Source organism: Sciurus carolinensis, chromosome 10, assembly GCF_902686445.1.
Source record: "Sciurus carolinensis chromosome 10, mSciCar1.2, whole genome shotgun sequence".
Classification (NCBI taxonomy): Eukaryota; Metazoa; Chordata; class Mammalia; order Rodentia; family Sciuridae; genus Sciurus; species Sciurus carolinensis.
Genome location: NC_062222.1, coordinates 21189657 through 21214991, shown reverse-complemented (window position 1 = coordinate 21214991; position 25335 = coordinate 21189657). Strand labels below are relative to the sequence as shown.

The window sequence follows — 25335 nt, the reverse complement described above, 5'->3', positions numbered from 1 at the left end:
GATTTTAGAAGCCTGAGCAATACACATTTTTTCCTGTTCCCTTTTAAAAAATATATTTGTACTTATATTGCATAAAATCTCATTAATTGCAGCTCTCCTTTATGAATTGCTGTATGAGAAGGTATTTAAGACTGATGTTAGCAAAATCATGATGGGACTTGACACCTCTGAAGTAACTGATGAAAACAACAGTGAAATATCCGATTCAGAGGATGACAGTTGCAAGTAAGAATGAATTTAAATCCTAAAATAGCTTTCTTATGCCATACAAAGAAACAGTTTAATTAATAGTGTTTTCTCACATTTTAAGGTGTTAATACATTCATAAAATACTGCAATCTGCCATAGAAATTTTTTTTATCTGACACTAATTTTCTCTGACACTAATTTTACTTACCTTATATTATGGCGCTGTTCATTTGAAAGTCAATTTTGGTTGATGAGAATTCTGTGTGTATAATCTAGATGAGTATCTGTAGAACAGATTTGGTCCTCTATATTTGTATGTAGTGTAAGATTTTAACCTGTCAGTCATTTCATGTCCTTTGTTCGATGGCCATTTTGGCTTTGATGATTTCTCCTTAGATAGTGCCTCCTCTGAGATAATGAAAGTCTCATTTGGGGTTATGAGTATGTAAAGAGCTACTACACAACCCTCTGTGTAGGTTGTGAGTCACTGAGACTTCTTTTTCTTTACACAGGCTATACAGATAAAGACCTTGAGCTCTGTAGTATCAGTCCTGATTACGTGCTAAGTGACTTGGCTTGAGGCAACTTACTTACGTTCTCTACAAAAACGTCTTTTCTGTACCTATAAAGTGAGAGTATTTCAGTGTATCCTTAAAGGAGAGAATTTGTGAGAATTAAATGATATGTAAATGAGTTATAAGGTACATAAACCTAGTTCCTAGGTAGTATATCCAGTATGTATTAGTTTTTGTCAACAATATTAAGAAGTTTAGTCCTATTACATTCTCATTAAAATGAAAGTATATTCCTATTATATGAGAGTTAAGCATATTCTACTTGGAGCATTATACACTTAGAATATGGAGATAGAAATGGAACTTAAGCCTTAGTATTTCTAATTCTTTTTTTTGTTCTTTTTAGATATAGATGACAGAGTGTGTTTTGACATTGTACATACATGGAGTATAATTTATTTTAATTAGGATCCCATTCTTGTGGTTGTACATGATGTGGATTTCACTGGTGGTGTATTCATATATGAATATAGGAAAGATAGGTCCAATTTACTCTACTGTCTTTCCCATTCCCATCACCCCCAATAACTAATTCTTTATGACAAAAATATTTTAAAAATAGATGCATATGTGTGGGTGTGTATGTGTATATCTGGATTTGAATTTTATTCATTTGTTGAATTAAAATTTTCTGATCACTATTGAAAATTTTATGACCATTTCCTTAAAATTTCAGTGTTTACCATTATAAGTTTAATCCTTGAATATACTAAATATGCCCAGAGAGAGATTCTGCTTCATAGTTATTTCTAGACACCTAATTAAGATGTGTCATTGAGCATAGGAGAAATTGGGAGAATGACTGGCTTGTTTTAGCTTATTACCTGTGGTTGGAGTGAGAGGTACTTCTAGTATATTCCTTTGTGGTTCTATTGCAGTTAATAGTATAAGAAGCGACTCAGGGATGGCAGTTGGCGGGGGAAGTATGGAGAGAAGGCTGGAGAGTTTACTAGGGGAGGTGGAGTAGGTGTGTGAGAAGATTTGCATGTTATCATGCTCAGTGTTTCTTTTATATGGTACTATTGTAGCTCTTGAAATATGATTATCTGGTCTGAGATTGTAGCTCAGTGGTAGAGCACTTGCCTAGCATGGGTGAGGCAGTGGGTGCGATCCTCAGTACTGCATAAAAGTAAACAAATAAAGGTATGGTATCCACCTACAACTAAAAAATTAAAGACAAATAAGATTTTCTGTTGTCTTATTAAAATTTCTTTTATGTCTAAATAGGGATGACAGGCTTCTGTTAGGGAAGAATTCTGTATTACAATGGCAGTATAGGTAGCCATAATGGAGAGAACCAAGGAGGACTATACTCTTGTGCCTGGATTTGTTTCACATTCCAATAGGTGGGTTCTGAAGTACTGGAAATTACATCTGACTTTCTAGTCTAATCTTAAGAATATTGCTGAGTGTAAGGGTGAAGTTTTGGAAAGTATCCTGAAAATTAGAGATTGAAGTATTGAAGTGGATTTGTAGGCCAGAAGAGTGCGTGTGGGTGTAGATGCAGGCAGACCTCTCTTACCTCATCTCCGTGCATCCTGTCTTCATTCTGTTTTAGCCTCACCAGCCATGGTCCACAGTTCAGGGCCTTTGCATGTTCTGTTTTAGCTGCCTAGAATACTCAATAGGTTTATGGTTTGTTGTCCCACTGTCTGTCTTTATTCAAAAAGACATTCAGGGCTGGGAATGTAGCTCAGTTGGTAGAGTCCTTGCCTAGCATACAGAAGGCCCTGGGTTCAGTCCCCAGCATCACAGAAAAAGAAAAATAAATTTTATCAAGACCGTTCCTCATTTCTCATTTTATTTTTTATTATTTTGAGCCTCCATTGCAGAATAAACAGTTTTTCCTGTCTTCTCCCTTAGTAGTACTTACCAACATTTAATATATTCTCATGGCATTGTACATTTCACGTAGGTGTAGTTTTTGTTCGTTCATTGCAGGACCTTAGCCCCTTGATTATAGTGCCTGGCAAGTAGGCGCTCAGATACTTGAGTTAATGAATGTAAGATGCATAGGTATGCATGCTACAGTGAATTCAGATGATGGCTCTTAGGTTGTGTTGAACACTGATGTAGACTACTTCAAACAGTGGAGCATTTTTTAAAACATTATTTTATTTTTTAAAGTTACTGGGGATTGAATCTACATTCTCAATCCTTGTTATGTTTTGAGACAGGGTCTTGATAAGTTACTGAGGCTGACCTCAAACTTGAGATCCTCCTGCCTGAGCCTCCAGTTGGCTGGGCTATATTGTGTTTTTAATGAAATGGTTGGTTGTGAATCCTCCCTTAGTTAACTTTGTTTGGAGTGGTTGGTTTTTTTTGTTCGTTTTTAAAGTGGGCCTTCCCTGTTTATAGAAAGGACTCCCTGTATATAGAAAGGATATTGTTATTTCACATTTGTCCACCTTGTTACTACAGTATATTTCTTTGTTGTTGTTGTAGATTACTGAACCTTTAAGAATTATTTCTGTTCTTGGACTTCTATCATATAGATGCACACATATTATATATACATTTTTGTATTGCATACTTATGCTAAAATTTGTATGAACTTGCTGGAGTATGGCTCCAGCTTTTTAGATTTTGAGGTGAGGTAAAAGTTAATCGCATGCAAATAAATTTTTCTGTTCCTAATTATGGTTGTATTTCTTTCTTTGTAGGAGTAAAACTACTGCTAATGATGTCAATGGATTTAAGCCTTTGTCAGGCGATGAGGTATTTTTTAAAAATGGTTTTAACTTGTTCTTCAATATAAAAATATGAATTCATAGGCTTTTTTTCTGAGTTATTTTCAGTAGAGTTAGGAATATCTTTTCAGCAAGAAATTTTGTTGAGTGCTTCCTAATTTTTTGAAGTTTTAAAATTATTAGATTTTACTCTTGTATATAGATTCTATAACAAAAATGTTTTCAGAAATATTTCTGTGTTGATTGGACTTCCTGATTTTGTTTGTTTAGCACCAGAAGAACAATGGGAGCTCTTCTCGTCTGCCTTTGTCTAGAAAGGTTCTTAAGTCACTTAACCCAGCAGTGTATAGAAATGTCGAGTATGAAATTTGGCTAAAGTCTAAACAAGGTGAGTTAAAAATCTGAATTTTTGCTAAAATTGCTTTCTTTTTTTTTTTTTTTTTTTTTGGGTGCTAGGGATCAAACCCAGGGCCTTGTGCTTACAAGGCAAGCACTCTACTGACTGAGCTATCTCCCCAGCCCCCTAAAATTGCTTTCTGAAAATAATTAATTACACTTGATACTATTATTTTTTACAGCTCAACAAAAACGTGATTATTCCATTGCTGCTGGTTTACAATATGAAGTTGGAGATAAATGCCAAGTAAGCAATTTGTATAAAAGAAAATATTTTACTTGAATATTGCTTTTTCTAATAGGATCCAAGAAAACATCTTGAGGTTTGAATGTCTTACTAATTTGGATTTCAGAATATATTTATCATGTATACATTTTGATAGGTCGCAAGTGGTTAGCTTTTTGATATTTAAATACTCAAATTTGTATCTTGAACTGTAGTATTCCAGTACATGATATTTTAAAAGAATTTGGCTGTTGGGATTACTCGGTTCAAAGAAGTAATAATAAACTGGGTGTGATTGTGCACACCTGGAAACACCAGTAACTCAGGACACTTGAGCTAGGAGGATTGCAAGTTAAAGGTTAGCATCGGCAACTTAGTGAAGACCCTGTCTCAAAACAAAATGAAAAAATGTCTGGAGTTGTAGCCCAAAGGAAGAGCCCTTGCCTAGCATGGGCAGGACCCTGGGTTCAATCCCCACTACCAAAGGAACAAGAAGAAACAGTAACATTTGAGATGTTTAGGTATTTTTATTACAATTGGAGAACTGATTCAAACTTGACTTTGTGGGTCAGTTTGTTTGGTTTATGAAAATCTTCCTGGAAGATTTTTGATGTATAATGTTTTCCTGTTGGAGTAAGGAAGAAGGAAGAGCCTTAAGATTAATTATTAGCTTTTTGTTTTGAATAAGTTACTGCACTGGATTTGAGTAGCTGGTGGTTAATGGGAAAAGTTGGACAGGATCTGTGTTTCTCACTGTGGGGTGATTTGGCCCACTCACTCTCCAGGGTACATTTAACAGAGTCTGGAGACTTTTTTTTAGTTGAAACTGAGAGGGTGCTACTGACATCTAGTGGGTGGAGGCCAAAGAAGTGGCCAAACATCTTAACAGTGCTCTGGGATACCTCTCCCCGCCCCCAACCAAGAATGATCTAGTTCAAAGTCTCAGTAATGCTGAGGCTGGAGAGATCCTGTGCTTTGTTTATGGAAAAGTGCTGTTATTTTGAAACACACACACATACTATGCGGAAGTTAATTTCTCATCAGAAATGGTCTCCATCAAAAGTGTTGTCTCTGTACTTGTTTTTTGTGGTACTGGGGATTGAACCTGGGGGCCACTCAACCACCAATATCCTCAAACCTTTTTAAAATTTAATTTTGAGACATGGTCTTATTATGTTGCCAAGAGTGGAAATTTGTGATCCTCTTATTTCAGCCTCTCAGGTAGCTGGGATTTCAAGTGGTGTCATCACTCCAGGTTAAAAAGTGCTGCTTTTAAAGCAGCCTTTGACAGGCATTTTTTCTTGACTTGTAGAGGAAGTACTCATTTATCTTATGATAAATTGGGTTATATCTGGGGCATCAGTGGTGGAGTTTAACCTTCAGAACTTTTAATGGTATTCTGTTCTGGTGTACTTGGAATCTGAAGAGGAAGAGGACATAATTCCTTTCAATGTTTGCATATGGAATTGTCAGAAATGTGCTCTAATTGTACAACAGTTGAGGAAGCTCTTACTATACTGTCTTGGAAAACTTGAAAGAGAATAAGAAGAGTAAACTTAAGATCTTCGAGGCCTCCCTCCCTACCCACTTAGCAGAGAAGAGATGATCGTTTATCTTAATGCTGTCTTGGTAAAATTGTGATACTTGTTACTGTAAATCGAGCATCGTTCCTTTGAGGTTAAAGGTACATTTTGGCAAAGTAAATATTGATAAAATAAATGGTGAAGTAGTTTTTCCATTTTGGAGTGTTTTATTTTTGTTTCTCCTGTTTGTTTAATTTGGATAAAACAATTGGATAAATTGGATAAAATCTTTAAGAAAATAAGATGACTCAGGTGTGTAATCAGATGTGGCTTAAATTCTTGATGAAGATAAGAATTTAATCTTTTGAAGAAAGGAAAATGTTCTTGTTATTAAGAAGGAATGAAATATCAATTTGGGGATTGTTGATCTCATAAAGGTAGGAGGTTGCTTAAAGTAGTACCATGTATATATTGCTACCAGTGCAGTGATTGACAGGCGTATAGTTCAGTGTGTGCTGTTTGACTGTAGTAGCAAACCTTAAGGCTTATTCTTTTGTCACTACTGTTGGATATTACCAATTGCATGTTATAGAATAGTTGACATATCTATTTTTAGGGAGAAAGAAAGTCAGAGTTACACATTTTTAGTATCTTTTTTTTTTTTGCGGTACTGGGGATTGAACTCAGGACCTTGTGCTTGCAAGGCAAGCACTCTACCAGCTGAGCTATCTCCCTAACCCTGAGTTACACTTTTTAATATCAGAAAAATGGGAAGATTCTCATAACTATAATAATAGTTGCTGTGGAAGCCCAGGCATGTGGTGCCACAGGCATGTGTTCAGATCCAGGGCAGGCTTGTTGTGTCTTATCTCTTGTTTGGAGCTTCAATAGATTGTACTCTAGCTTCTCCTTCAACTGTGTATAATAAAACCAACCTAGAAAAATTTTGGAAGGATAAACAAAGCTTTTCTTTTAGATATAAGTGTGATGGAGGTCTGGGTGCTGAGAGTTCCCAGAAAATGTTTATTTTCTCTTTAATCAAAAGATAGAATAAAAAAAACTGGTCACGAATACAAATGAAGCAGGTAACTGATTTTTATTTCTGCCATTGTTCAACAGGTTAGGTTGGATCACAATGGAAAATTTTTTAATGCAGACATTCAAGGGGTACACTCTGAAAATGGACCAGTTTTGGTTGAAGAACTAGGAAAAAAGTATGTACTACCCTTCAGCAGACATTATTGCTGCTTCCATTTAGCTTGATGTAACTATGAACATTTCTAAATATTCCTGTGTCTTTGCAAATTCAATGAAAGGTATTGCCCATGTACAAAAAGTGTATTCAGTCAGATCTTTAGAAAAATAGTTTGAGTTCTAATTGACTGTTTTCCAGGTTGCAACTTTTAAATAAAGAATACTTGTTTTATTGCCTGTACAGAAAGGCAATTTGAGAAACTGCATTGTAAAATAGGAGCTTTGGAGAGTGGGGAGCATGTTCATTTCTGCTTTCATTTAGTTTTGCTTTGCATCTGTAGGAAATGTCTTTCGGGTAGAATAAGTGAAGTGCTGTTGACTTGATGTTTAAACAGCACCTTTTTTTCGGGTTGCTGCTGCCTTTATTAGAGAAAAAGGTGGTAAAATCATACCTTAAGCTTTACTACAGAAAATTTTAAGCATACATAAATGTAAGAAGGATATAACAGAGCACCAATACCCAGTTTCAGCAACTCAGCAGCATTTGACAATCTTTTCTAATTACTCTCTCTAATACTTTATTATTTAAATAGGAATGAAATTGGAATATTTAAAGCAAATCCAAACATCACACCATTTCTCTAATAGATGTTTTCAGTACCATTAGGCAGTAGAATGGCATAATATCATTCCTTAAGTTTATAGTCTTCTGCTTAAACTGTATTTAAGGCCTTTTAATCTTCCATGTTGTAGGAAGTACATATTTTTAACATACGTCATTTTATTTTATTAGAATTAAGTCAGGATTGCAAAATGTTGTTTGTAGTTGAATTCTGATTTGCTTTTGATATAAGAAACTAGAAAATTTTACCTGTTGACAATAAAATGTTTATGTAGAATTTTGTTTTGAGTATAACTAGGAATATTTTAAGTTATTAAAGTCTTTTTCTTCCTTATGAAGATCTACACCGAAGAACCTCAAAGCAACTGCCCCAGAAAGCTGGAACACAGTGTCAGGAAAGAAGATGAAAAAACCTTCTACTTCCGGACAAAATTTTCATTCTGGTAGGAGCACATCAAGTTGTCTTTTTTTGCGGGGTAGGGGGGCGGGTAGGGATTGCAGTATTTGCGGTTGTTTAAATAGGAAAATCTATGAGATGTTTTGGGTTCTTGCCACAGACATGGATTACAGAGGGCCAAAGAATCCAAGCAAGCCAATAAAAGCCCCATCAGCACTACCTCCTCGCCTGCAGCATCCTTCAGGAGTAAGACAACACGCGTTCTCTAGTCATTCTTCAGGGACCCAGTCTCAGAAATCCTCCAGTGAGCACAAAAATCTTAGCAGGACACCCTCACAGATCATAAGGTAACCTTCCTGAATGTAAGAGAAGTGGCAGTCAGGTGAGAGGCATTTCTTGTATTTGCCACATTGCCTGCTTTTAAATAGTTACAACTTTTTACTTATATATTTGTTTGTAGTGTAGTATTAAAAGTATTGGCAAAACACCATGCAAGGATTTCATTTCTTTATAATCCTCTTTAAACAAAGTCAAGATACTATTGTAGGAGAAAAGGTCTATATTTTAAAATTTTTTTCAAATGGATTGGGAGTTCTTACTTTAGCCAAATCTTATTTTGGTATTTAATAGTTTTATGGTGCCTTATATGATTAATACTGGATTCCAAATATTATTTCTAAATCCTTGGAGGGTGAGGATGCTCCCTTTTTGTACAGGAACATAAGCTGTCCAAACCTATTGGTTTACTTTGTTCTGATAAGTTTAGATAATTTGTGGTAATGTTTCTAATACTGAACAGGGCTGCAAGTTTTAGATTTGTGTACATATGAATATTGGCATTCTAAATAAATGTCCAGAAAAAGATGAATTTAAGGGTCATACTTTTCCAGTAGTATGTGGAATTGAGTTTTTCCCTAATCTGCTCTTCTGATGAGTAGTTTATAACTTTTTTGTGGAACTTTCTCTGAGACAGTGTCTTGAATAGAGATCTCTTCCTTAGGCACACATGACCATGTCTTCCATTGAGGCTTGAGCCTCCTAGATTACTGTTCACCAGTGACTTCCTTATCCCTTGTCAAGCTCTGGGCTTTAGTTGATTTATTTCTGACATTTGGGCATTCCCCTTTCTCGGGAATGTACTTAACCTTTTGCTCTTAAAGATAAATTTTATGTAGCATCGTTAGACAGTTGTAGGTTCTTACTGATGTTTATCAGTTCTCAATTAGTTTTCCTAGTACTGTAACACTAGTCATCTTCAAAGCATGGAAATTGATTTTCTCAGTTCTGGGATTAGAAGTCTGAAGTCAGTTGTTGCATGGCCCAAGTCTACAGGCTGTTGGGAAAAGAGGTTCCGTGCCTCTTCTGTTTTCTGGAGTTGCCTAGAGTCCTTGGGATTCCTTGGCTTACAGGTGTATCATTTCAGTCTCTGCTTCTGTCATCATCTGGTGTTTCCCTGTCTTTTAGGATACTAGTCACATTGGTTTAGGTCTTCCCATTCTCCTGTTGATCTCAATTCAACTGGAATTACATCTGGAAAAAAAAAGTACTGTGTTTCTAACAAGGTCACATGTACAAGTACCAGGGATTAGGTATCTGAACATGTTTTTCAGGACATAAATGCATAAGAAATATTGATACTTAAAATCCGTTTTTTTTTAAATTAAAAGTTATTTAGGAAAGTTATTTGGATTATTCATAATCCAAAACATCCAAAAGGTTTTTCTGTCTGTAGTCTCCTTTCTGTCTGTTTTTTCCCAGTGATCTAGTTTTCTTCTTTAGAGGGTTTTTACGGCATCTTAATTTTTTTTAATCTCTTCTTCATTGATAATGTTTCTTCTTTTGGAAAAAGCAGAAACAACAACAAAAATATAGGCAGGACTGCATGTATGCTTTCATTTAATATTGATATACAGGAAATGTCATTGCTTAATATTTGTTTTCAAGCTTAATGAAATAGGATTCTGTGTGGCAGGTGAGCTTAAGATGAAAACCATAGGGTAGCAGTAACTTTTGGATGGTAGGAGGCAGTGATAAAGTGGTGTTAATTTTCTAGACTCCTGATGAATTGCTGAGTCCAGTGTGATTGCCAGTGAACATGACATGGCTGTTTGTTATTCAGAAATAAAGTGTCATGGTGTCCCGTCCACTCTTTATGTCTCTACAATGTATTTTTTCTCTAAATTTTGGGTTTTCATTTCCTGTTGCTGCACAACTGACACATGGTAGATATCGTATTCATATTGCTTTAAGTAATCATTAAACCATTTGTATTATAGGCTACTAAATTTTATTCATGAATTATATTCATTCATGAATGTCCTCCCTTGACCAAAATTATATTGAGGTGATGGCAGTATTACCTGTGCAGTTAATGTCCAATCTGGCACTTTTTAATTTTTCTTTTTTTTTTCCAGCTTTCATGTCCTATGGTGGTTTCATCAACAACCAGGAGTATGGTGTGGGTGGCTAATTTAATCATTGCCTTTTATTTAGAATATTAGGATACTTTTAAGACCTGAACTAATAAATAACTCCTTTTGAGAGCAAATTCTTACGGAAGTGTTGGAATATGGTGTAAAGAATGTACATAGTGCTTGTATTTCTGCCCTGATTAAAAAGAAATTTAATAATTTCTGTATAACTTGGAAGTGAATTACATTTTTCTTTTCTTTTTCTCCCCCATCGTGTGTTTCATAAGTGAGATATTCTAATACTATGGGAGTTTCCATTTGTGAAACATATTAATCAGGCTGCTAAAAGTTCTAAAATGCTAATGTGGCTAAATTAGTCAAAAATTTATAGTGGGAAATAGATTATTTTAGGTACTCAATACATTTTGTCTTTTTTTTTTTTTTTTTTTTTTCTGACAAGAATGTTTTATTTGACAGAAAACCTGATCGTGACAGAGTTGAAGAGTTTGATCATACAAGTCGAGAATCTCACTATTTTGGCTTGTCGCCAGAAGAGCGTAGAGAGAAGCAAGCTATAGAAGAGTCTCGTTTACTCTATGAGATTCAGAACAGAGATGAACAGGCTTTCCCAGCCCTTTCTGTATGTATAAAAGGAATTTTTAAAGGTTAATGTTTGGAAGTCTTAGTATAGTTTCTATATTAAACAATAGGTTTCTGATGGTGGGCTTATTAAAATATTTTTTTAAACTGAAAGTTATTTTCATTTAATTCTCTTTTTCTTGTTTTGCATAAAGATAGGTCTAGAGATATTGAAAAGTTGATGATAGTTAGCAAATAAATTGGAGCATATATTTAATATGGTAGCCAAAATAGTGTGCATTGTAGAGCAGTTCATGATTCATATAACCCTTTACAAGATATAAACACTCTGAAATGTTTATTAAATATAGCAGGACCTGATAAAGTAAGAGCTGTCTTTCAGAGTGCTCACTGTTCAGGTAGTATTGTGTAGTCCTGTGTTTTTGTCCTTGCTCCATGTGTCAGACCCTATCTTCAGTGAATTTTTCTGTGATGAAAGAAGAATTCTTAAATTTCAGGTTTCCTTAACTCCTTTTGGGGAGTTATGCAGGTAAAGAAGGTTCATGGGCAGGACAGGGAGGGATAACTGGTTCATTCTTGATGTTGGGGACCCTGTTCCTATGGGCTTTTAAGTCTTGGTAAGTGTACTCAAATGACCTATGATCCTGATTGGTAACAATGGATTAAACATGCAAAATAGAGAGACTTCCCAATAGAAGAGCATAAAACATTAAAGCCTCATACACTTAGTTGTCTGTTTTCTGGTTGTGGAATGTCTTAGAGGTCTGAGGAAGACCTCATTGGAAAAACTTATCTGGTATAGCTGTTCAGTTTGGCACAGAGTTGGGAATTATTTGAAGAGGTGCCCATATACATTGGGCATTGTGTGTATGCTAAGTACATTTATCTTTCATGTCCCATATGTTAATTTTCTACAATTTTCATAAAGACAACTACAAATCATTAAAGTTTTTATTCATATTTCTTTACTGCTTTTTATTTAGCGAATGTGAAAGGTATTGCTATTACAATGCAAGGACAGATTGTGAAGTCTTTTTTATAGTTAATTTTTTTTTTATTAAAAATTTTTTTGTTTTGGTACTGAGGATTAAACCCAGAGTTGCTTTACCACTGAGCCCCCTCCCTAGTCCTTTTATTTTTTGAGACAGGGTCTCACTAAGTTGCTGAGGCTGGCCTCAAACTTAAAAGTATACCTGTCTCAGCCTCCCACATTGCTGGGATTACAGACGTTCACCATTGTGCTCATGTTCATTCTCATTATCTTTAGACTTAGTGATATTGATCTAGTATTGGAATTGATAGTGGCTAAGGTTTGTTTTCTGGAAAATTGCTTAGAGGGCCAGGGTCCTCTGTGTTGCTATATGAGATATATACTATAATGGGAACCTCAAACCTTGAATAATAATTCAATTTAAAAATATAACTTATGCAATCTTTTGTTTGATAGTTGGAAGGTTGAATCTCTTACAGAGCTTATATGATTTGCTCTGATACTAGTTTTTCAGTGATAGAATCCTGATGCACTGTATCTACTAATTTGCATTTAGATTTTTTTCCCCTTCCACAAAGACCATTCATCTACATTCATTGGTTTCCTCTGAAGGTTGGTACAGAGAATGCTATTGTTTATGCAGAGAATATAAGTTGCCCAGAGAAGGTTTGGTCAGGGTGGCTTCCCCAAATGAGGACATGATGAAGTCTTAACTACTAATTAGTCTGAAGATCTGCTTGTCTAAGGCTTCGATTGAGTCATCTGTTAATATAGAGCATATACTTAAAAATAGATCCTAGATTCTATGATTTTTATTTTCAGGAATATAAAAATCTTAGGGCTATGAATTTTGAGACTTAATTAGAAGTATGAAGCATACTATTAATTACAGAGATTTTATTCATATTTTTGTGAGTAATCTTTTAACACAAATGTTGGGTTTCGTTCATTTTAAAGAGCTCATCAATGAGTCAGTCACCTTCTCAGAGTAGCAACCCATGTGTTCAGAGAAAATCATCACATGTAAGTGATAGGAAAGGAAGCAGGCGGAGAATGGATCCAGAAGAACGAAAAGACAAAGGTGTGTTATTTCTTCATTTGAAAGCAGATGGAAAAGATTTTCTGTTCAATTTTAAATCATATACAATAATTCCCTCTCATTGGCAATTTTGCTTTCTGTAGTTTTGGTTATATGAACTTAGCTGTGGTCTGAAAATATTAAATGGAAAATTCCAGACATAATTCATAAATTTTTAAATTGCATGCTATTCTGAGCAGCACTATGAGATCTTGTGCTGACCCACTTGGATGTGAATCAACCTTTTGGCCAGTGTATCCATGCTATGTATGCCACTTGCTCATAAGTCACTTAGTACCTGTCTTGGTTATCAGATTGACTTTTAATGTATTGGAGTGCTTTTGTTCTAATAATGGTCCCAAAGCACAAGAGTAGTGATTTTGGAAATTTGAGTATGCAAAAGAGAAGCCATGGAGTGCTTCCGTTGAGTGAAAAGGTGAGAAAATAGGAAAAGATGTTTCTTTTTCTTTTTTTTTTTAATTAAAAAATTTTTTCTTTGTTTTTACAGACTGCATTTTGATTCATTATACATAAATGGAGTATAGTTGTTCATTTCTATGGTTGTACACAATGTAGATTCACACCATTCATGTAACCATACATGTACATAGGGTAATACTGTCTGTTTCATTCTACTATCTTTCTGTCCCCCACTCCCTCCCACCCCATTTTCCTCTACACCTTCCAAAGTTCCTTCATTCTTCTCTTCCCCCTTGCCACCCCGCCTTGTTATATATCATCATCCACTTACCAGAGAAAACATTCAGCCTTTGGTTTTTAGGGCTTGGCCTATATCACTTAGCATGATATTTTCCAACTTCATCCATTTACCAACAAATGCCATAATTTTATTCTTCTTTGTGACTGAGTAATACTTCATTGTGTATACATACCACAATTTCTTTATCCATTCGTCAACTGAAGGGCATCTCACTTCGTTCCCCAATCTAGCTCTTGTGAATTCAGCTGCTGTGAACATTGATGTGGCTGCTGATTTTAAGTCCTTTGGGTATAAACCAAGGAGTGGGATAGCTGGGTCAAATGGTGGTTCCATTCCAAGCTTTCTGAGGATTCTCCATACTGCTTTCCATAGTGGCTGCACCAATTTGCAACTCCACCAGCAATGTAGGAGTGTGCCTATTTCGATAGAGATCATATTCACGTGAATTTTATTACAGAATATTGTTTCTGATTTTTCCATTTTACTATTAGTTATTGGTATTACTTTCTTACTGTCCCTACTTTATAAATTAAACTTTATCATATCTATGTATATGTAGGAAAACTTGTAGTGTGTAGCATTTGGTGTTATCTATACTTTCAGGAATACACTGGTGGGTTTTGGATTGTATCCTATGTAAATAAAGGAGGGACTACTACTTTGGGAAGAAATGTACTTTTTAAATTGTGAAGCAACTTATCTAATATCTCCATATTTAATGTCAGCTGTAGAGGAAAACAGTGACTTAGGCTAAGGCCTAAATGTTATTCTAAAAGCTGCATTTTTCATTGACTAAACATGATTTAAATGATACTTTGAACTTTCTTTATATTTTGTTCTGTACTCAAACCTGACTGGTGGTTGATATTCCCTTTTTAATCTTGATCTGTTATAGAACCTATCCATGGACATACTCACTTGGATAAAAAACCCGAGTCAAGCACATTGGAGGTAAAAATTTAAAAATACTATTTGCATTTTTTTTTTTTAACACTAATGCTACAGTAAGAAAGAGTAGAAGGTAGAAGTGATTTCAACATTTTATAACTACTAGTGTAGAAGAGAAGCAGAGAAAAGATGCAGAGCTTATGCTCTGGCTTATGCTCACAAGTCATAACTGTGTCTTCAAGGTATACCTTGGGATGCCTTATCTGAATAGTTGCAGAATAGCTTTCATTCTCCATCACTCCATAGAGATTGTTTAAAGCCATGCCCCAAGTAGAAACTACCCAGTAGTTTAATAGAGTAAAGATACATTGGCAAAACTAACCTACCTATTGAAGACCAGTTGTAATTGGAAAAAATTTTCAGTCATGACAGGGCTCAATAGATGCATGTGGAGTGAATGATAAAGGAAATTGCTATTATCCTGGAATGTGGGTCTTTGAAATATAAAATCATGCCTTCTTTTTCCTTCTAAAGAATACTAATGATGATAAATGTGCAAGAGTTTCATCACCGTCAAAGTCAAAGAAATTAGAGTGCCCGTCTCCTGTAGAACAAGTACGTAAGTTGTTGCATTTGACATTGAGCATTTTGTTCTCTGTATATGATCATTTTAAAATAGGAAACATCTCCATTGGAAATGGGAAAGTTTATTCTAGCATCACAATTTGGATGCATTTATTATTTTTCTACAATTTATTTTGGTCTTGGCTAGTTTGCAATGTTAATGGTGTTATATATTTTATTTTATAACCATATCTTTGCCATTCTTTTGACTTTAGTTTGGATAAGTTTATATTCGTTACCTTTATGTTTGGTATCCTGTCTTACTTTGTGGTGGTTCAACTTTAACATTAGATTTTTGAAGGAAAACTGAATTTCTATTTTATTTTAAAACTTTGAGTGCAGTCGCACATGCCTGTAATCCCATTGGCTTGGGAGACTGGGGGTAGGAGGATCAAGAATTCAAAACCAGCTTCAGCAACTTAGCGAAGTCGTAAAGTGATTCAATGAGACCCTGTCTCTAAATAAAATATAAAAAAGGACTGGGGAAGTGGTTTAGTGGTTAAGCATCTATGGGTTCAATCCTTGCTATCAAAAACAAACAACAACAATAACAACAAAAACCTAACTTTTCAAGCATCATCTACATCGGTTATTTCATACACATTTAAAAAAAAACAATTTCACAAATTTTATAAGTAAAATGATGAAGAAACAGAAGGTCTGGCAAGCAGTTATGTTCTTGGTCTAATACAAAAGTAGAAAAAGTTCAGTGCTAAATGCTTTTTAATCAGCATCCTTTCTATTAGTAAGACTAAGTCATTTACTTACATGGCATGTCTGTGCAGGGAGCTTTTCTAAATTCGTGAATTTTCGTGGTTGTACTATTTCACACACTGTGGCTTCTGGGACTTGGGGCAGGCAGTACTTGGTTGGGATTTTGTTTTGCATATTGTTTTTGGCTACTTTTTTTTTTTTTTTTCTTTCATTTCTAAGACCAGAATAGGAGCAGAATAATTGTATAAAAGGCAGCTCAAGATACATGTGATTAAAATTATTATCTAAGCAAAATGATCCTTTTGTCTTTCTCCACCCTCTTTAGAAGCCAGCAGAACATGTGTCTCTGTCAAATCCAGCTCCCCTTTTAGTTTCTCCAGAGGTACATCTCACTCCTGCGGTGCCTTCTTTACCAGCCACTGTGCCAGCTTGGCCAAGTGAACCTACAACTTTTGGACCAACAGGTTAGAGAAAAATTTACCAACTAAACAATCAGCATAAAAGCTTTCAAGTCAGACTTCTAATTCTTGAGGGCTTGAATGCAGAGAAGGACTAAGTGTGGAAAGCCTCATGGAGCTTTCTGTGATCCTCTGCTTTGCTCTCCTTCTAATGTGGGTGGGCCGAGGTCTTTCTGTGGTTGATTGAGGTGTACTCCTGTAATCCTAGGCTCATGGGGTTTGAGCTGGTTATCACCACCATTTCCTTTGGTTGCTCTGCACTAACTGGCACCACAGTGTGCTTCTCCCTTGGAGTAGCTCTTTATGGTTCCCAGTTTGACTCCTTGCAGACCCTGTGTCTTCTGAGGGCTACAGTTAGATATTGACTCAAAGCTTATTTCCTACGCTTATTTCTTTTGTGTCCTGGAGTGTCCTTGGTTGATTTTAGAAGTAGTATGTTAGGTTGCTTAATTACATGCTGTTCTACCAGCTGTTTCACTTGTAGCATTATTTACTTTATAGTGTAATATAAACTTGTATTTCTAGTGAATTATTTTTACCTTTTTATAGATTTTGATTCTTGTCCCTCTTTTTGTAGGTGTCCCTGCTCAAATTCCTGTTTTGTCAGTGACACAGACTTTGACCACTGGACCTGATTCTGCTGTGTCCCAAGCTCATTTAACACCCTCTCCAGTTCCTGTGTCAATTCAGGCAGTTAACCAGCCCTTGATGCCTTTGCCTCAGACATTGAGCCTTTATCAAGACCCACTGTATCCTGGGTTTCCTTACAACGAAAAGGGAGATCGAGCCATTGCACCACCTTATTCACTGTGTCAGACTGGGGAGGACCTGCCTAAAGGTGAGCTGCTCCAGGTTCACACAGATCAAGTGAGATGTAAATGGAGGCCAGAGGATTGGTATCTTAGCCAGAAGAAGGACTTACTTGGGAAAGACAGCAGAAGTTTGGCTATCGGTCATTCACTTCTGTCCAGTTCTTTTTTTTTTTTGAAATTATTTTCGTATTTAGTAATGGTTCTCTCCCATGTCATTTTTCATAAACAACCTTGAAACCATTTTGAATTATGTAAGGTCTTGACATTTTGTCCCATCGTTCCACATGTGGAACATGTGTAAAAGCTTAAATATAGTATATACTGTCTAATAAAATTGTATAATTTATAATTACATAACTATATTATAATAGCGAGTACTAAGATAACATGTTAGCTCTAGATTATGATTTCTAACCTATTTTAATGTGCCTCTGTCAGTTTTGTTGAAGTGTATACAGAACTGAGAACTTGGGACTTTAGGGGTTGATATTTTCATTCATTAGATACCTAAACATTACTGAGTTTTCTCAACACTGGTCTGACTTATCATGCTATTCCTACTACTTCATCTGTTAAAATAATTATTGAGGAGATTGAATATAATGTTTGTAGTAACTCCTAGTAGAGTACTGTATGTACAATTCTGTTTTGTTTAATTCATTTAAAATTTGGTTTCCTCCTAATTTTTAGGGATCTTATATCTGTAGTTCTCATTTTTAGTTTGCACATTTTCACCTTTAAAACTGGAAGAGTAATATGGCGAATGCCTGTATACTCTCTACCCAAATTTATGTGGAGAGTTGGTGATTAGTCATTGAGCTTATATGGGTATGGGCTAGTGGCAAATGAATAGCTGGATTATAATTATCCTATTAATCATGTTATCATTTAGTTAGATTTATGTTGATCTTACCATTTTCCCCAGCATTTTTATTTCATAATTTTTAAAACTTCACAGGTAAGTTGAAAAAGAAATTAACACCTGAGTTTATTTCATCCAGATTCAGTTTTAATCAGATAAGAATCTCAATTTAAGCCATTTTGGGATTAGATGTTAATATAGAGAAAAGATATGGATTTGGAATTGCCTATAGTAGTAGCCTGACTTTTTTTTTTTTTTCTTTGAGATAGGGTCTTGGTAAGTTCCTCAGTTCCTTGCTAAGTTGCTGAGGCTGACTTTGAACTTGGGATCCTCCTGCCTGGGCCTCTCGGGTTGGTGGGATTACAGGTGTGTGCTATTGCACCTGTCCTGACTTTTGGCTCTTATCATTTTTATGTTTTACATCACAGGCTGGAAAATACAATTCTAGTAAGTAAAATGGTCTTTAGGAACTGTGTATTGATTGAGATGACAAAGAAATGCTTTGTGAATATATAGTTTTAATGAGTGAATACTTCATTTTCAGATAAGAACATTCTTCGATTCTTCTTCAATCTTGGAGTGAAGGTAATTTACGTTTATCATTTTAAAGTTGTTTTATTTTTAGTTAATTCTGATTTGAATTATTACCATAGTATTGTCTTTTTCTATCAGGCAGTAACCTCAGTTTACCAAATATCTTAAGAACCAGAGTTTTCAGCATTGTGCCAGGATGTTTTTGGTGGTATAGAGGCTCCAGTGTTTGCTTGTTTACCTCTTAGTTAATGATGGTTTAATTTAGTACATTCGGGAATTAACCATAATCCCAGTGACCTCATGGAAATGTCCTTACTGGGAAATTGGATGAAATATCTGGGTTTGAAGTTCTCTTTCACCTCTTGTAGCTGTATATCCCTGGGTAAGCCATTTAGTATCTCTGTGCTTAACTTTTGTTCATCTGTAAAATGGGTTCTGCTACCTGCCTCAGTTATTGAAAGGACCAAAGGAAATAACAAATGAAAGTATTAGTATGTAAAGTGGGAGGCTTATGTACGTTCACTAGCACAGCAGAGGGCTCCTTTGGAAAGTAGTCACATAAAAATAGCTTAACTTCAAAAGAGGCTCAAGAACTCTTATCAGTGCTAGGCTGTCTGTAGTTAGTTTCTCTGGGTTCTAGATACTTCAGATAGGAAATGAAGCACCCTGCCCTGGTCTAGTGACCAGTTTCATAAGGCCTTGTGCTGTGTTCATCACCTAGTTTTGCATTTATGTAGTTAATGTTGACTTTATTTAATTGGCTGGTTGTATTTTCTTAATATTTTGGTATTTAACTCTGAACCCCTGCAGAGGAAAGATTTGGAGTATTTCATTTTGAACATTATCCTTTGAATAGAGGGTCCAACCTAATTTTTGTACCTGGAGTACTCTAGGGCTTCCAGACTCAGTGAAGCTCATCTACTTGCTGGGTGTGGTGGTGCGTTCCTGTAATCCCAGTGGCTTGGGAGGCTGAGGCAGAAGGATTGCAAGTTCAAAGCCAGCCTCAGCAGAAGTGAGGCACTAAGCAACTCAGTGAAACCTTGTCTCTAAATAAAATACAAAACAGGAGTGGGGACGTGGCTCAGTGGTTGAGTGCCCCTGAATTCAATTCCTGGTACCAAAAAAAAAAAAAATCATCTAGTACTCTATCAGCATTTTCCTGATAGAATAGGTACAGGCAAGTTAACGAGCTGGCAGGGTCACACAGTGAGTTAGTGGGAGAACCAGAAGTGAATGCAGGTCTTGTTAAGTTGCCAGTTATAGAGATGATGTTTCCTCTTAGCCTCTAGCAGGACTTTGGATTGGTTTTAAGATGGGAGCAAAGGATGGAGTCTTGAAGCAGCAACAGGATTTTCTTTTTCCTGATGGGTATGACAGTGATCTGCTATTTGCACTGTACATTTGTGTTGTTTGTAGATATGAGAAACTTCTCCTGAGCCTAGTATTTTGAGATGGGTATCACCTAAACCTCTTTTATTTTTCTTTTTTGTTTACTTTACTGTTTTGTATCTCTTTCAGGCATATAGTTGTCCTATGTGGGCTCCACATTCTTACCTGTACCCTTTGCACCAGGCCTACCTGGCAGCCTGCAGGATGTACCCAAAAGTTCCAGTACCTGTGTATCCTCATAATCCTTGGTTCCAAGAAGCTCCTTCTGCTCAGAATGAAAGTGATTGTACTTGTACCGATGCACACTTTCCTATGCAGACTGAGGCCAATGTTAATGGTCAGATGCCTCAGGCAGAGATTGGACCACCAACATTTTCTTCACCTCTGGTTATCCCTCCATCTCAGGTGTCTGAAAGTCATGGACAGTTGTCTTACCAGGCTGATCTTGAATCTGAGAACCCTGGGCAGCTTCTTCATGCTGAATATGAAGAGTCACTAAGTGGCAAGAACATGTACCCACAACCGTCCTTTGGCCCTAATCCATTCTTAGGCCCAGTTCCCATTGCACCTCCTTTCTTTCCTCATATCTGGTATGGGTACCCTTTTCAGGGATTCATAGAAAATCCCGTAATGAGGCAGAATATTGTCCTGCCCTCTGATGAGAAAGGAGAATTGGATCTGCCTCTGGAAAACCTGGATCTGTCTAAAGAATGTGGTTCAGTCTTAGCAGTAGATGAGTTTCCAGAAGCCAGGGGTGAAGTTGTACACACTCTCCCTGAAGCAAGCGTGAGCAGCAAACACGAAGGCCGAGCGGAGCAGTTATCCCAGACACGAAAGGCAGATCTGAACCTGGCTTCTGCACCTTCTGGAGCAGAGGGAAAGTCTCATCTTCCTTCTCAAATTCTAAACAGAGAGAGAGAAACTGTGCCTGTTGAACTTGAGCCTAAGAGGACCATCCAAAGTCTGAAAGAAAAACCAGAGAAAGTTAAAGATCCAAAGACTGCTGCTGATGTGGTCAGCCCTGGGGCCAACTCTATGGATAGCAGAGTGCAAAGACCAAAAGAAGAGAGTTCAGAAGATGAAAATGAAGTGTCTAATATTCTGAGAAGTGGCAGATCCAAGCAGTTCTATAATCAAACTTACGGAGGCAGAAAGTATAAAAGTGATTGGGGCTATTCTGGTAGGGGTGGATACCAACACGTGAGAGGCGAGGAGACCTGGAAAGGGCAGCCGAGCAGAAGCCGGGATGAAGGTTATCAGTACCACCGAAATGTCAGAGGACGTCCATATAGGGGCGATAGGAGGAGATCAGGGATGGGAGATGGCCACAGGGGACAACACACCTGATGGTTGTTGCTCCGATGTTCAGAACAGAAGCCCTTTCTTAGGTGGAGTATTTCTGGAGGCTTTAAAAATACATTAAAATAAAAACCCAAATTGGAACTATCTCCTCCCCTCCCCCTTTACCCTCATTCCCATTCTGGATGAGATTTTGGACATGAGTTAGGGGCAGGTGGATTTTTGGCATTGCCATTTATCTTCATTCAAAATCTGTTTTCATTTATTTATCAGGTGACTGCCCCCATAAAAAGTAGAAAATAAGTTTGTTAAAGTATTTTTTATAAACAGCCTAATATAAAACATAGATTTAGTGTTTGGTTTTTTTCCTTGTAAAAGTTTGACTTCAAATGTTGAAAATGTGTGCTTTATAGTGTTTACTAAAGTGACAAAACACACCATTGGACACAGAATAGATTCCAAAATATATAACATTGCACCAAATAGAAATATATATTTTATTATGCAATGCCTTAGTCATAAACTGGGCTCAAATGATTCTCAGCCTAAAACACTGTTTTTTTAAAATGCTTCCAACCCAAAGGCCTTTCATCTCAATATCTGTCAAACTTGAATAATGTCTTCTCTTTAATATTACATATAAGGCAGCCTATTAACCTGTGTCTTAGAAATGTTGTATATAGTTCTTTTAATATTCATAGGGTATATTTTTGAATTTTGGTGAGTATTTGTTGAATTTGAGATTGCATACAAGAATAGATGTTTAAGAAATAGTAGGAAATCCAGTGAAATGGCTGTTTCCACCAAGAATTCTTAGCACTGGTGTAAATATCATGGTGCCTACTCGAAAGAAATGTAGATGCTATGCATTTTGAAAATAATCTGCATCTGTTAAAATTGCAGAAGTTTTTTAATGCCACTTTAACACTAATGCACTGACAGATTCTAAATATTTTGTGAGAAGAAATGTTAAAAATTTTTTAGCTTGACAGGTTTCTATAGAGAGTGTGTTGTTTTCCCTTGCACCATTGGTTATGTATCACTTTACATTTGCATGTTCAATTTGTCATGGCTGGAATTGTACGGAAATAAGAATGATTGTAACTTCTAGTTCTTATCTAGAGGATGCTGCTAGAAAATGGTTTTGCTTTGCATTTTATAGCTTGTTACTCTGGTAATATGTCTTCTATCCTGCTTCTTCCAGTCTTCAGTATTTACTAGAGTTTCCGTTGCATGTTGCACTCTGTTCTCATTTGGAGATTGAACTCTTATTAACACAGTTTTTCATTCATCTGTGTTACTTTGTAAAAATAACTGTAGCTTGTATTTCTTATTTGTATATACCAATGTGAAAATCTACCCTTTTTAAAATGTTGAGATTATCTTTTGATCAGGAGTTTGAGTGCTATGCAAATAATAGTAATTTTTCTTTGCATGCTATGTATAATATACCTAGCCAAAATAGATGTGGTGGCTTTTTTTTTTTTTTTTTTTTTAAAAGCAGATTACTTTAAAAAGCAAATATAATTCACTTGAATTGACAAAGCAGATGAGTTTTCTGGGTTCTCTGATAACCTGTAGGAGTGTGTGGATGTCAGCTAGGCTCAGTGAATCTCCACTGTACTGTAATAATGGTTATTTACCTCTGTGCTGTTTTAATTACCTAATGTCTATGTAACTGCTGATTTGGGTAGTGATTAGCATTTAGATATTTGTAACATAGGATTTTAGAGAGCACTTTGAAAGATAACATTTTAATATGATGGTGCTAGGTAAAAATTTATAAAGACTGGGATGGTTATATGGAAAGAAAAATTGGAAGAACCTGTTGAGGAATTTCTGTTGTCACCTTCTAAGCTAGAGCAGTTGTTGAAGGTACTGCCGAAGCCTTTTTTCCTTAACATCAGTAGCTGAATTATGGAATGAGAAGCTTAGAGGGTCTTCTTTTTTCAGCCCCCGTCCTTACGTAATATTAGTTTACCTGATAATTTCTATTATGAAAATCATTTTGATATAAACACCACATTTAAAAGTTCACTGTAAGTTTGATCTCAGGAGTGAAAGAAATTGTTTCCACTGTCCATCATATTGACTTGGATTTGATCTATTTCTGGAAATGTTAAAAAATTGGATAGGACAGAAAACTGTTGGTTTCTTCACCATCATCCTATCAGTTAATTAATGGAAGACTCATCACTCCTGAGGGAAGCACTGATTGGCTTCCTGTTTCCCATCTCTAACCTTCAGCACAGGGTGGAAACAGTGCTGAAAGAATTTTAGCAAATGGTACTTTTCTCAGTGACCTCTGGAATAAAAGAACTCTGATTTTTATTAGTTTTAACATTATCAATCTTTGCATGAAGGTCGGTTTTGTTTTTTTCCTTTAGATTTGTTTTTTAATGTTTCAGTCCAGGGGATTTTGCCTTATGCTGAGGTCAAACTAGGGCCAAGCAAGCTTTCGTCCTTCATATTAACTGTATGTCATATGTACATTGACTTGAGATATTTCTGTATAAGAAAAAAGAGGCAAAAGGGTAGTACTGAGAATCATTTATATTTTGATTTGGAAATTATGAAACTTTACCACATTATGATCAGACATTTTGAAGAACAAATGTTTAGACTGACCAAAGCTCTCTTGTTTTTGTTTAGTTAGGTGCTTCTTCTCAACTTGAGTCCAGCTCCCCTTCTTTTAGTATCGTGCTTATGTCTCTTCAAGTTCATTTCCCTCAGATTCATCTTCCATTCTTGCCCCGCGCTCCTGGCAGCAGGATGCTGGCAGCTGTGTTGTCCTCACGTTGTTCCTGGTGTTCCACAAGTCCACTGTCATGGCAGACCCAGCTCAGACCTGCCTCCATCTGACAGCAGTAGGTTTCCTGAAACCACAATGCTGAGACAGCTTATCTGAAGCAAACTCTCTTGCAGCGTGTTTCCTTTGTGACTCAAGGGTGAATTAAAATGCCTGTGAACTGCAAACTTGCTTAAGATTGACTTTGGTGCAATAAAGTTCCTTTCTAACCATTTCTGGTTTAGAAAATACTCAGCCATCCTAGAAACTAGCAATATTTATTTTTGCCTCATTTGTTTTACCTTCAGTTTTAGATGGGGTAAACTTTTTGTCTTTCACTTATGGGTACTAAGCAAGGCCCATTCCAGTGTTGCTGAAGAGAATGTGTATTTGGCTACACTGTTTCTGTGTACTGTATTTTGCTCCCTATGTTATGTCTAAAGGCTATTGTTTTTGTTTTAAAATCTTAATAATGGCTCACTTCCAGTATGTCATTTTCAAAGAACTAAGGTTTGCTACTAGTGTCAGCCATTTACTCTCCCACTGATTGGGATTTTTTTTTTTTTTTTTTTTTAAGAGATTTTCTCTCCCCTGCACCCCCTGCCCCCTGAAATACAAGTTTTAGAAAATCCTATAAGAGGGGTGGGTGCATGTCTTAATGCTGGGAAGCAGCAACTTTGGGGTTGGATTTACTTGAATGGATTAAAAATTGCATTGTTACAGAGCTAGAAAAAATTTATGTATGAAAAATGATAATAGCCTTACACTGAGTACAAATAATACAAGCATGTGAAGATGTGATCATTTGTGATGTTACTTGTAAAAAAAAAAAAGTATATATACATATCTTTTGAAGTGTTGAAAGGAAAATAGTACTTTATATTCTTTATCATATCACTTTTTGTAAGTGTTGAATATATTCCTGTTTATTTTTCTATGTTCTGTTTTGTAGCCTTAAGAAGTGTTTCAAAGATACCTGAATGTACAAAATAAGAGTAAATGCCCTACATGGTGTGATGCTGCATTATATATAAAACTGTGTGCATATATTAAATTTTGTCTCTTGATCCTGCTTGTGATTCTTTGGTTTCAGAATAATCAAGTAATATAGCATGTAAATCTTAGCAGTAATCTTAGTAAACTCTTTAGAATAAGGATGGTTTCTTTGGTACTTTTGCAACCAGAAGATAATTTTTCCATGTTTAACTAAAAGCTACGTGGGATTTGTAACCCATAGGTGCTATTATTTGACCTTAATTTACATACATAATGAAACAGACTAAGGCCAAATTACTTGTCTGAGGTCATACAACTACTAATTGGTGGGATATGGACTTGAAACTAGTTCTTTGTT

The 25335-nt window shown here is 36.0% G+C and overlaps 1 protein-coding gene across 2 annotated transcripts in view; it reads left to right on the top strand.

The window, feature by feature from the left end:
- Otud4 (OTU deubiquitinase 4) overlaps positions 1 to 25048 on the top strand; it is a 45501-nt gene extending 20453 nt beyond the window's left edge. For both annotated transcript variants that reach the window (XM_047566727.1, XM_047566726.1), the window contains exons 7-21: positions 93 to 225; positions 3428 to 3482; positions 3725 to 3842; positions 4033 to 4097; positions 6719 to 6813; positions 7755 to 7858; positions 7973 to 8159; positions 10701 to 10863; positions 12772 to 12895; positions 14509 to 14564; positions 15036 to 15116; positions 16165 to 16303; positions 16875 to 17135; positions 18516 to 18556; positions 20024 to 25048. In XM_047566727.1, the coding sequence (XP_047422683.1) occupies positions 93 to 225; positions 3428 to 3482; positions 3725 to 3842; positions 4033 to 4097; positions 6719 to 6813; positions 7755 to 7858; positions 7973 to 8159; positions 10701 to 10863; positions 12772 to 12895; positions 14509 to 14564; positions 15036 to 15116; positions 16165 to 16303; positions 16875 to 17135; positions 18516 to 18556; positions 20024 to 21241 (2840 nt within the window). In that variant the 3' untranslated portion in view covers positions 21242 to 25048. The remainder of the gene's footprint in view (positions 1 to 92; positions 226 to 3427; positions 3483 to 3724; positions 3843 to 4032; positions 4098 to 6718; positions 6814 to 7754; positions 7859 to 7972; positions 8160 to 10700; positions 10864 to 12771; positions 12896 to 14508; positions 14565 to 15035; positions 15117 to 16164; positions 16304 to 16874; positions 17136 to 18515; positions 18557 to 20023) is intronic.
- The last annotated feature ends 287 nt before the right edge of the window (positions 25049 to 25335 follow it).